General features: G+C 37.7%; 1 protein-coding gene across 1 annotated transcript in view; it reads right to left on the reverse strand.

Annotated features, from left to right (window-relative positions):
• GRXCR1 (glutaredoxin and cysteine rich domain containing 1) overlaps positions 1–5,027 on the reverse strand; it is a 33,095-nt gene extending 28,068 nt beyond the window's left edge. The window contains exon 1 of the mRNA XM_065736129.1: positions 4,578–5,027. Coding sequence (XP_065592201.1) covers positions 4,578–5,027 — 450 coding nt within the window. The remainder of the gene's footprint in view (positions 1–4,577) is intronic.
• Positions 5,028–13,347: the final 8,320 nt, after the last annotated feature.

The raw sequence follows: 13,347 nt of genomic DNA on the forward strand, positions 1-13,347 counted from the left end.
GGACCATGAGCCCTCAAACTGGGGTCAGCCTGAGGCAACTCTGTTTAGTATTGGTCCATTGTTAGAAGGTGCTTTCTCATCAGCAATAAGAAAGAGAATGTGTAAAGTGCAAAACAATCTTCTTGCTGCTGTCTGCATCCTGCTCCTGGCAGAGCCTGGTTATGCTTGCGACTTAAATGTCAAGGTTGTTCATGGACCATGCTGGGGTGCATGTCATTTCAGCCTGTCTCAGAGAAGGATCAAGACACCTTAGAACAAGGGTGATTTTGAGGCTACACAGTGTGCTGGCAGGTTGGACTGTCATCCAGGATGTGCTAATCAGACTGCTAGCATAAAAGCCTAGCAATTTCTTTTTTTCAATTATTGATTCAGTCTTGAAGGAGTGATAAATATAACTATCACCTCTCAGTGCTGAGTATATTGGAAAAGTCAAGACTCCTCTTTCCTATATTTCTTTCTAAAAGGATAGCTTATTCTTTTTGGACTCCAAGCCTGTACATCATTTTCAGAGATTTAGATAGTTTAAAGTCTGATCACTCATCACTTCGAGTCTGGAGTCAAATTTGGATTTTTCAAGTCCAGTAATGGCAAATACTAATATATCATGAATAGCTTAATAATAGGCTTATCTGTGCTCAGTGATTTATTGTTGGTTTATAGCGGGACATGACAAAAATAAATACTAATGTTCTATACACTAACTAATTCATGACTCCAGTTAAAAGTGCACAGACTTTGACACCCAATAATGGCTTTAAGTTCTAGTTAAGTTCTAAGGGAGGTTCTAGTTGGATATTAGAGAAAATTTCTTCTCAGGAGGAGTAGTAATGAACTGTAACAGGCTACCCAGGAAGGTGAAGAAGATCACCTTCATCATCTTCAAGAAGCATGAAGATGTGGAACTGAAGGACAAGATTAGTGGGCATGCTTGAGATAGGTTGACAGTTGGACTAGATGATCTTAGTGGTCTATCCTAACCTTAGTTATTCTGTGATTCTATCTGACTTCTTTAAGGTAGTGGCTGTTCAGGAACCACTACCACAGTATTGACTTGCATGCTGAAAAACTTAAATGTTAGCTCAGCTTGAGATACTGCACTGGAAAATATCCAGTGCAAACTTAACCTGACTTCCAGTGCAACTTAACCAAACACTTTGTCTCTCTTCTCCCACATCCCTTTTGATGCAATGTTCACAAAGACTTAAGTCAGGTTTGTTAACCAGGCTAGCCCCTGCTTAGTAGATGTCAGCAGATCCAGCCTGAGCATGAGATCTGTAGCTAATCTAGCAGAAAGAGACCTTTCAGAGTACATTGGGAGGCTAGTGAAGTGTGTAAGCATGATATCAGAAGAGACCCATACTGAAATGTTTCACACAGGTCCCCCTCATTCTCACCTTTGGTTGAGCTGCTGCAGTGTGCACTGGGAGGGAAACCAGCTCTGAAATGAAATGATCATTGCTCTACTTAGTAGTGCCAGGCAGCTCTAGGATTTTTGCTTGGCATTTATTTCAAGGAAACAAGAATAATTTGTTGTACTTTTCTGTAAGATAGTACAGAATGCATCCATCATGCATCATTTTATAAGCACAGATTTAAGTTAAATATTAAAAAAATATACATTAGTGATGTGCTTAAGATGATGATTTTAGATATGAAGAGACAGGGTTTATGGGAGCAATTATCAGGTCAGTCCCCCAGCTCCAGAACTGTAAGAGCTGTCAGTTTTAATGTCTCAGCAATAAATAATTTCATCTATGTTGAGCATATGTGTGAGCAGGGAGTCCAAGAGCTCATGTTCCTTTCCATTATTCTCTTTTTTGAACCATGCTAGTTTCTCATTAGTAAAATACTTCCAACTGTTTAATCACTGCAACCTGTGAGAATGAGCTGCCCCTCAGGTCCCATATGAGGTGTCTGTGGAGGCCAAATGGGCATGATTGTTGGATGATATGGGCTGGACTTGGATGAGATAGGCTATATACTAGGGAGCCACAGTGGCCTCAGAAGGTGTCTGCTGGAGAAATGCTTTCCTTGTGGCATCTGCCCCTGCAATTAATAAGCTGGAAAGGTTACCACAGAAACTGTGCTTCCCAGAGGGTAATTTGGACTGATTTCTTCCCACATTTCTGCCCTTAATATGACCTGCCTTGGAACTGAGTTGACACCCCATATAAATGCTGATCTGCCTTATACATCTCACTGACAGGGATAGAAGACTGTTGATGGACAGACCAATGTGTTGAACGTAGTTTAGCTTCCTATGGAACAGCAGAAATCAGGTCTCTGGTTGTGCTGGAAATGGAACTGGGAGAAGCTTGTCTCATGGATAAGAGATTCCATATACATCTTAGCTATTTTTGCACATTAAGTGCTTCTTGCCCAAGTGAAATGTAACTGCAGATGGCCTCACATAATCAGGAAGTAAATTTAGGAAACTGGCCAGACCAATAGATTTTATTAATTTATGTCTTCTAACATAAATGTTTCTATCTTACTGAATCTTTGAATGCAGAACTTCTGTTGCTCTTTAAGTGATATTACAGCACAATTAATTGTCTGAAACATCCTTACAGAAAACTAGAAATTACAACATCATCCAATAAGTTTTTACTCATTTGTAATTAGCTGGAGTATGATCATGTTTCACATCAGGATCAAGCCATTCTCAATCAGTCCTAAAGACAACTGTGTTTTGCTCTCTGTGCTCATCATGTAGCACAGAATATTGGTTTATGTTAGGACTTAAAGATATGCAACTAGTCATTTTCAGCACACTTTAAACTTTATCTGTGGAGAAACAGGAACTTGTTTGTGTCAAAGCCTTAAGTCCTGATATTCTCTGCATCACTGAAAGTATCTCTTTGATCCAGCAGATGCTTGAGGTAAAATTAAGTCAGTTCTAGGGATCAGACATCTAGGTCTGCCTAAGCAAGAAGCTATTCTTCTCCCCACACATTTTTATCATCTGCTTTCAAAATCTTTATCTTTAGGCTTTTGCTGTTCCTGTAGTGTGGATTTCTAAAGTCTAATTGACAGTTGTATGAAGAACTGTTAATTTTCATCTAGGTTAATTTTCCCAGGATCTTATACTGGAAAATACTACAAATTAAAGATCCTTATCACCTTTTAAATTGTTTTAAAATTTATCAGTTCTAATGATAGCCTCATATGTTTCACTTAGCTATATATCATTTTCAGAAGTTATCAGATAGATATGACTACTCTTAAGCCTTCCTTTCTTCTGGCAAAACATTTCATAGAAATAGTGCTGATCTGCTAGGAATAAAACATTGCTATCCAAGTATATTAACTTCAATCCCTGAACTTTCCAGTCTAGAACAAGATAGAAACAGTAAGACAAGATATATGCTTCTTAAGGTGTAAATGTCTACAGATGGTTCCTTTTATTTTGCTGATTCAAGCTTCTTAGCTTGGCATCAATGATGCAGCAGAAGGAAGAATTTATGTGCCAATGAAGCTGGTGGTGAGGTAAGATAGTATACTCTGTAGCAAAGCAACATGGAATGGGATTTGGAATCATTAGAGAACAAAGATATTCCCCAGTTAAGACTTCCTAACTCATACCTAATTAGAGAAGTCCTCAGTGAGTTTGTGTGAAGTACAGCAGAGGAGTAAGTTCATATTCAGTAGCAAGAAAATGTCTGTCAGCAGCCATTCCTAAAGTATTGTGAAATTTCAATTTCAAAGTAGCAAAGAACTTACAGAATGCTTAATTTTAGTACAAAACAACAATCATTACTATTATCAAAATATTCATGTTTTAAAGCTGCATACTTTTTTGAAAATAATGCACTGAAGTAAACTGTAGGCAATTCAAATTGAGCAGCGTAATTCTGAGTTATAACAAACTTCAGTTTGTTTGCACACCTGTTCTTCTGTTCGAATATTAATGATTTAAAGACCTGAATATTAGATGTAGACAATTAATGCATATGAAGTAACATTTTCAGAACTTTATCTCAGTTTTTTCTGAGATCTGCCTTTCTCTAACTAAGGGGTTGATGTGGCATCTATTATTCCAAATACAGATATTCTGCTCCTTCTTTAAAGTGAATGGAAAACAGACATTAATAAAAGAGACCTCCAACTAAGATTTCATTCCTCTGAAATTTTCATGTGGGAAAACAGTCATTGCTGCCACCCTGCATCTAATTTGATCTACTTTGCAGATTAACCACAATGGAATTTACAATTGTACATATTTACATTGCGAACTCCTTAGAACTAATATAACAGGAGTGGAAACACTACGCATCCCCATACAGATCAACTGTATGGATCTCCGGTTAATCCTGTTTCTTTCCTGGTTCTGGCATCAGATGCACGACATGCACAGTGCTAGTCATCACTCTTTAGATCAATTTTGAAAGAAAAAAATCATGGAACAATGAACCTCTGCATGCAAGAGTAGCCAGTGGAATGCAAGGGGTATAAGGCAGAATTGAATTCAGAGTCAGAAATCACCAATGAAAGAGTCTGGACAAAGGAAAATAATAATGTGAGGAGCTGAAAGAGACAGACACTGGGCTTGCAGCCAGCTGAACTGCATCACTTACCTGAAATACTTTTGACAAGTTGTCAAAGAGGGCTTGACCAGCACTGACTTTGTGCTTGACACCTCTGACTGTGCCATTTTTGCTGAGAATGTTGACTCGCTTTGTACCAAAACCCTTCTCTTTTCTGGCTCGAACTAAAATGAGTAAGTCATCCTGCTCATTTTCATTTTCATCACACTCAGAGCCACCATGCCCGTTCTGCTGGCCCTCCACCTCACTCAGCCAGCTGGTCTGGTCAGTCTCCGAGCTGCTGGTGTATTCAGAGTCCAGTGAGTCAGTGGCCTCCCCATCGGCATAGACTTCCTTCAGCACCCGGCCGCTGTGTGAGGATGCCACGCGGAACCGCACTTTCCTTGACAGCCTCTCACTTTCTGTCTTCACCTCCTCACCCTTAAACATCCTCTCTTCCACTGATATAAGCAGTTTGCATTGTTCCAGGGTGGTACCCATCGGGTCTGCCAGTTTGTCACGCTTAACAACAATACCAGCGCTGTTTTCTTCTGATGAGGATTCTCATATTAAGCCAGAGAGGATTCCCAAGAACCTACGCTGCTATTCAGCGATTAATAATGAATGTAGTTGTGCTATGGTTACCTTTAAACTAAAACCTGTAAAATGATATCATCAATTAAATATTAAAGAGCCATTGTGTAGTTTTTAGCACTAAGGAAGAAAGCGAGAAATTATATTATTTGAATAAAAAGTCAGACCTGTGCATTATAAACCCAGTAACAGATTTTCCAGGAATTCATGTAAATGGCATTTTTGTTTGCTGAAAAAGGCAAAAAGGATGAAAGCATTTTTCACAAGATCTGTAGAGCCAAGGCTGTTAGTGCACATTACACCTGAGGTGAAAATTGTGATCCTCAGCACCAAAGATGAGTCTGTGATGGGAACATCTTTCATCACTGCACGCGATTCACCTACCAGCCATACCTCAGTCACCAAAGTTTCCTTTTTATGTAAGCTCACAGTGATTAGGACGTGAGCCATGACTTGGTGTTCTGAGATGCTCACTTTTCACAGACTAACAGAGCAGTAGAGAAGCAATTAGTCACAATTTGCTACAGAATAACACAGTGGTATTAAATGGAACTAAGCCACTGCTATTATCACACAGTTACCATGGCATCTCTTCTCTATTTTCTTGTTTTTTCAAAGGGCTGCACCAAGGGAACATGAATAAAGGAACAGGAGAAAACTAATTAATTGGGGCAGCAAGGGGCAAAGAAAGAAATGAAGAATTAGGTGGATTGCACAGTAAGGGAAGCAAATTCCCCCACCACGGCAAATCATAAGCAGAGCTTGACACCATATTGAGCACCCTACTGTAGTTATATCTATAGTATAAAAGGTATAGAAACTTCAGGTTTCTAGATGTCTATTCAATATAATGTAGTAAAACATTTGAACACAAAGCACAGTGATCCATACTTACAGTGCTTTACTTTTATTTTCTCAATTTGAAGTAAAATGCATATCATCACCTAGAGCAGCAGTAAGAAGCGCGTTCCTTTCCCATTTGCCTGGCAGATGTTCCCTATGGACTCTCTGTAGCTCCATTTTCTCTCTACACTCATGATTAATGAATGTCATCCTGAAGCCTGAACCCCTCAGACTCTTGCATAGGCAAGAAATGACTCCCTAGATGCTCTGCTATCCCAATATGATAACACATGAGCAGCTGCAGAGCTTCAGATATCTGAGGAGGCTTTCTAGACAAGATTTTGGAAAAATGAGCTCCAGTCGTTCAACAATTAGATTGCAGTTATTTCAGCTTTCTTTTGAACAAGAGGCATGAAATGCTGCACTTCAGCCTAAGATCACACTTCTTGTGAATAATTTATGAAACCACTTATTTTTCATCTGTAAAATGGGAACACAATTTATTAGTGGCACTTAGTAGTTGCCATATGTCTTTCAAAAAGAAAAGGTCAGTATATTGTAATCTATACCTATTTCACTGTATTATCAACTATACTAACAACTACATTAGTTTGCTACATTAACTAATACTATTAACAGAAAAAAAAAAGTACAAATAACAAGTTATTGGAGTTAAAATTAACGTTTATTCATCTTTCAGAGAATATAAATGGTCAGTACTAATAATGCATACAGACACCGAAAACTCATTTTAGGGGAATAAACTGATACTCATTGCAATATAGCTGCTTGCCCAAAGGAGATTTGATAGCAAATACTGTTCATTATTACTGAAAACTGACTTTGAATTATAAGTATTTTGTAGCAGAATGATTATTTTAAAATATCTTCTATGCAATTACCCGAATAGGGCCAGAAGGTACCTAAATAAAACATTGAGCTTGTTGCCTATCCCAAAATTGGCTGCATCATATATGACTACCTGAGTGATTCTCTCCTTGAAATCTGCTGCTATTATCTTCTTTTTACTACTCCTTTTTTTTTTTAATTAAATAGGAGTGCTTTGCAATGAATTGCCACAAATTAAGAAACCTGAGCTTCTATAATGTCAACATTTTGCAAAACATATTTGTAATATTTTTAATCTCCTCTAAATGATGCTATGTATTTTTTTTTTAACAGAAACCACTTTATTCTAATTGCAGGCAATGAAAAAGCAGAAGATTTGATGATATCTAAGTGATTTAAAAGTTAATGTAGCATTGAAGAAATGTAGAATTAATTTGTACAGTATTTTAAAAATTCTTCAAATACTGTTAATATCTTGTTCTCTGCTAGTAGGAAACTGGTTCATCACTTAGTTTCATGGCAATTCCATTATTCACTGGAAGGTACTTTTGTGACTGGTTATGAGAAAAAAAACACAACTGTATGCAGGATTTTCTCTAAAGCTGTAAAGTGCAGTGAAGTATGCCCCTTGACAAAGGCATCTACACCACAAGGTTTCATTTTGACATTCCAGCCATGTACCTTCTTTAAGGAAATATGACTTTTAGGGGCAAGCACACATAGCCAGCAGGAAACAGATTACAGACGCTAAATTGATAATATTCATGACATAAGACAACTGAGAGTTCAAAGAACTGAACTGCACATTTGTACCATCTGTGGGTATATGCTCTCAGCAAACATAGAAAGGATAGAATCTGACTAAGCATCTCTGTCCTCCTGTACAATTGTATTTGTTCTCTGCTGTAACGAATGCTGATACTGTCTGCTCATTCATTTTGATGATGTGCCCCGACAACTGATATATTTGTGCTTCTCATTTTCTAGCTTCTCTCAACAGTTATTTTCATTCAAAGAGTTATTTCTTTTTACAAAATTATGTGGCAAGATTAGTCACAAATGGATATTTCTTTCTTGTAACAATGAGTCTTGAAATGTTTGGCTATTGTTTTTCGTTTCTTCTTGGTTTGATCTTAATCTTCAGGCACTGAGACAGGGTGATTAGTAAACATAAAGACAAATCACTTGGAGAAAAAGTTGAGATTTCTCCAGAATAAAGAAGCGCTGTGTAGTGGAAATGGTGAGTCATGGTTTAAAGCAGTGCTTGAGCACCTGGTAGGAAGGCAAGGCCAATCCAGTGGACCTCAGGTGCATGCAGTGCACCTGAGTGACTGGAAGGGGTGCAGCCAGGATCCACCCCTTCCCAGATCTCATTTAAGGGTTGGCAGTAACATAGTTTCCAGTAAAAATCTCACCATTGCATACAGCTTTATTGATAAGTTGAAAGGAATGAAGAAGGTGGTACTTCTGTTAGTTACTGACATACTTCTTGGCATATAGTTCAGAAAACTGCTCTTGAGGAAGACTGGGGACAGGTGAAGCCTGAAAGACAGACATCTGCTCCTGGATAGACCTCTTTAATCGTTACAGGCAGCGTGCTGTTCACTGTGTCTTTCTTACCTGAGAGTAGTGAAACACTACTTACTAGCAAAGCCTAAATATGTATACTTTAGTTTTCTGTAATTAGGTCAGGTGAGCTAAATTATTTGAGAATGAATCACATTATGTATAAAGTAGGCTTATAATTGTATCAGAATGTAAGGAAAGAATAGAGGAGAGTCAAGGGAAACACTGGTCTCATGTATAATCCTGACAATTTCTTTAGTATGTAGATGACACCTAGCTGTTAGAGTTCATCATTTTTATACATCTATATTTGTATGTATGCTTTTATATCAGCATTTTATGCAAGCAAAGAAATTTTCTCAGGTACCTTGTTTCTGCAGATCTGGAGCACTACCAGCTGCACCTCAGGAAATGATCACATATCAATGAGAATTAACTGTAGTAAAATATTTGGAAGATAATCTAGCCACTTAATTAAGCATTCCTACATTTTGCAGAAGAAATATAGACCACAGACTGTACTATCTGAAACTGCTGTAAAAATGGACTGCATGACCGTCCTATTGATTGGAGATTAAATAGGAGGCCAAAGAATAAAGAATTGCCAGAGTGAGTAATATTAGTACACAAATTAAATTTAAAAATGAATCATGAAAATGAGACCTTCAGAAGAAAACTGAGGCCTTAAAATAAACTATACTAAAATCAGTAAATGCCTTCTTAATTTCCGAACAAGTGATATTTTCAGTAGACAAAAATGCTATGCTCTATTAATGCACAATTTAAATGAGACCATTTTGCTTTATGTTCTTGCATGTTACTAAGTATATATACCAAATCTGTAGGTTGTTTTGATACCATTCACATTGATGTTGTTCATCATTAGACAGACGGCATGAATTCACAGTGACGTCTTGTGATATTAATACTTATTCACTCTGCAAAGTCTGTTTGCAGCCACCTCTATTACACTGGTAGTAATCAGAAGCATATTGCTGTAATCTCTCATTATTAATGCCTAATTAGAAGAACAGTCATGGGGATACAAGTACTTGAAAACCTGGATTTCCCACCCACTCTTGGGAAGCAGGTAGTTTGGTCTGAAATTCTGAGCTTATTTATTCTATTTAAAAATAAAAGTCTTTTTTGTGAACTACAAGAATAACAAAGTGAATGATTTAGAGATTACAGAAGTAGCCTATTTGGATAATAAATGATAAGCATATTGTTAGCCTAGACAGGTTTACTGCAAAATAATATCTCCAGTTCAGAAGGACACACAGAGCAAATTGTAGATTTTGACTTCTGTTAAACAAGTAGAATGGCAGGGTTTCTGTGTCTGTATTTCTATTTGTGTTAGTGAGCTGGTTTGTTGCTTCTTTGATTTACGTAACGAAGGACTTAAACAAAGGAGGAAGTCAACACTGGTATCTAGGCCATGCAGGTGTACAAGGTGTATAAGGACACATGGGATCTCTCTGTTACTCTTTTGCCAGGATAGCTGAAAGTTGTCTTTTCTGAGCTCTTGAGGGAAACGTGCTGTCTTTAACTTGAAATTCACAGATGTTTCAACATAGTTACTTTATTTCTGCTTTCGTGGTGGTAAATTTCTGTAGGAGCCAGGCTGCTGTGCTAATTGCAGAAGTAGTGGTTCATGAAAACTTTCTATCTTTATAATGGAGATCAACTTATACTGAAGTATTATTGTATTTACTTGCTCTGGGCAGAGAAAGTCATTCTTAAATGTGCTACATATCCAAGCCATTCAAGAAACAGGCCAGCTTTCTCCTTTAGGAGAGCTTGTCAAATACTTCTAGTCTACTGACTGCAGTAAAGGAGCAATGGCTGGAAGCTTTGATCTATGTCATGTCTGATAACAGCCAATCATTTATTTCCTATCTCACGCAGCCAGTCTTGAAATTCATTGTTTATAGCTCCTTTTTTTTTTTTTTTCTGGTTGTGTAAATGGTCATCAGAGGATGTGTATAAATGTTAGCTGTCTTTCTAAAAGCTTTTGCTTGTAGATGGCTATGAAAGACTTTGGTGGGCACAAATTACAGAGATTGTTGATGTATTTTTTCCTGTGTTGAACAGGTAAAAACAGTGAGGACAGGCACTGATGTTTCAGAAGGCTATTTCTATAACAGTGGGGATAGCAGATATGATTCTTGTTTCAGGAAGATGAGGAACATTACAACAGCAATTTGTGGAGAAAAGAACAATTGTGTAATGAAAAAATATACACAAGGAAAATCTACATCAGTTTGAGAGATCAGAAACTTGTAAAAAGAGGTAATTGTTCTGTCAGGCTGTTCCCTGGTACACTGTGCCAGGGAATATATATATTATAATAATATATATGTAATATATATTATAAATAACCTCTTTGCTTGAAACAAATGAATTTATTTCTTTTCTCTTCTGGTAGAGACATGGACTTTCTGTGCTAGGCCTGTTGCAGAAAAAGGAATGTAACACAAGTATTGGGATTAAGAATCCAGCATTCAGTTATGTCAGGGTAAAATAAGAGGAAAGAACTAAAGCTGGTAAAATTCAGTTTAGAACTGCTTTTCCTCAAACTACAGTTTAAGCAGCCTAAGTAAGCTTTTATGGGTTTCATTGTTCACAAACAGCATTTCTCAGTAATATCAGCTAAATGAGATATATTTCTAGTACCCTTTAATGATCTTGTGACTCCTAAATACGTTTATGCATAGATACAAGACCATATAGTCCTTTTCGTAAAGTAGGGCTACTTGTTGCTTTCGGTGATCCTACAAATTCCAGCTAGATTGTTGCATTCTGCATCAATAATTTTCCCTGTGCTCCTAATTGGATGTCGTGGTCTTTCCCTCATGTTGTAATTTTTTTTAACAGCTGCTGAGTCCTACTGCTGAGCTGTCAACATTTCATTAGTGAGTGACCTTATTTAAACACTCTCTTAAAAGCTCCTTGGAGACAATAAAGATTTAATTACATAGTTTTACTGGGATTACTCTGAGATGCTTTTAAAGAAATGAAAGGAACTTACATGTACTGAGAGTAGGCCTCAGGTTTTTTTAATCTTTTTCTTACATTGTGAGAATGTTCTTCATATTGATTTTCAATTGATATTTAGGTTTGGACTTTTACCTTGGTGGGAATCAATGTTAACAACAGTGACCCTTTCTTAGCCAGATTTACTCTTCTGCAGTAATATATAGCACGTTATTGCTTGCAGACTATGAAAATTCTGCTGCTAAGCAGGCAAATATCTACCAAAATACTATATCTGACCTGAGGCATGGTTCTTGCTTACCTCTCTGTCTTTTCACCAGTGTTTGAGCCAGAAACATTACAACTATTAATTTAGAGTCTTTGTTTGTATCTCTGCCTTTCTCAGGAGAAAATCATCTTCAGTGTTTTCCTCCTATCACTTTTTTCTCCTTAGAAAATTACAACATTATTGTGATTGTAGGCATCAGATACAGCAGAGGCAATAATGTATAATAATGCGCTTAGCTTTTACTTCTCAAGTGGGAATAGCAGTGATGAAAATAAGATAAAGGACTTTCATTTAGGAATGTTATTACTAGCAACTGGTATCACTAGAGCCCTTCTATGGACTCCTTTTATTCAAAACTCTATAAATCCTTGTGTTGTTTGTTCTCTGTTTTTCCATATCATCAGTGATGGGGGGGAGGAGGGGGTTGGAAGATTCCAAAATCTTATGAAGTTGTGTGTTTTTTGTCTTCAGCTGCATACACTACTGTTCACATATGTAACAGCAGAGTGACTCCAGATGAGGAAGATGATCTGCCTGCTCTGTGATTTTTTTCCATCTGGCTTCTAGTCAGTAAGCTTAGTGCCTGGTTTGTTGTGGTGTTCTTAATTTAAGATATGGTCACTATCAATACTGGTGAAGGAAATATTTATGTATGTACATATGTATTGAAACCTGGATGGAAAACAAAGACTATTTCATATAATCTTCCACATTGCAGAAACATGTCAGCTTCATCTTGTTTAGTCCATAGGAGCTATTCACCATGAATTCCTAAAGACAATTCTCTATAAGGCAGAAGGACCAGACACAGAAGAGGTGGGACTGTTGTGATTTCTTTACCTCACTAACCGATGAATATATAGAGTGAGCAGAGAGGCTGCAGAGGTGGAGGGCAGAGGATGTGGGTATTGACTTGCTTAATGGCTGAGCTAATTATGAGAGGCATGAGTCGCTGAGTCATGCAGGCTCTGAAAATCTCATTTTACCCAATCTAACCCAGGTAAAAAGGAAATAACATCTTCAAGTGTTCCTCTGTGGTGACTAGTGAAATCATGCTATACAGAATGAAGTTGCTGCTTTACACTGGTAAACGTAGAGCTTAGCCTGTGTAAGTGAGGGAGTGGAGGTTTGCACATGGCCTCAGGCATGATGGGACGCTGTGAGACTAACATGGGCAGGGCTGGCAGAGAGCAGTCCACATACCGTAGGTATGTGGAGTACAGTCAGGGGCACTGTCAGAGGAAGGGGCCTTCTTCCCCTTTGTTCTAGCAGAGAAACGAGTACTTTTGGAAATGCAAAGGGGAAAAAAAAAGGTTGGGAGGACAGGTGACTTCAAAACTCCTTGCTAATAAACAATGCAATGCTGCCCAGTTGTTTCCCCACAGTTCAGTGCATTTCTGTTATCATAAATCCAGTTCATCATGACTCTACTTTGCAGTGTCTTCTTTGGGTTCCTCATTCAGTATTTAAAAAATATAATAGTCGAGGAAGAAAAACAACAAAACAAAAAAATGGTAAGTCAGCATCACCAAAGGGTATGCACATAAAATAGTCGGGTGGGGGGGAGGGAGGGATGCCCTCTTATTTACTTACCTTGAATCTCCTTAGAACCAGAAAACACTGACTATTGAGCTGAGCACCCAGCATTCTGTTATCTGAGCAATTTAAGCTGGTGGTTTGTAATGAATCACACATCTTCAGACA

This window comes from Cyrtonyx montezumae, unplaced genomic scaffold (assembly GCF_038088225.1).
Source record: "Cyrtonyx montezumae isolate F1298 unplaced genomic scaffold, pur_monq_1.0 scaffold_2, whole genome shotgun sequence".
Lineage (NCBI taxonomy): Eukaryota > Metazoa > Chordata > Aves > Galliformes > Odontophoridae > Cyrtonyx > Cyrtonyx montezumae.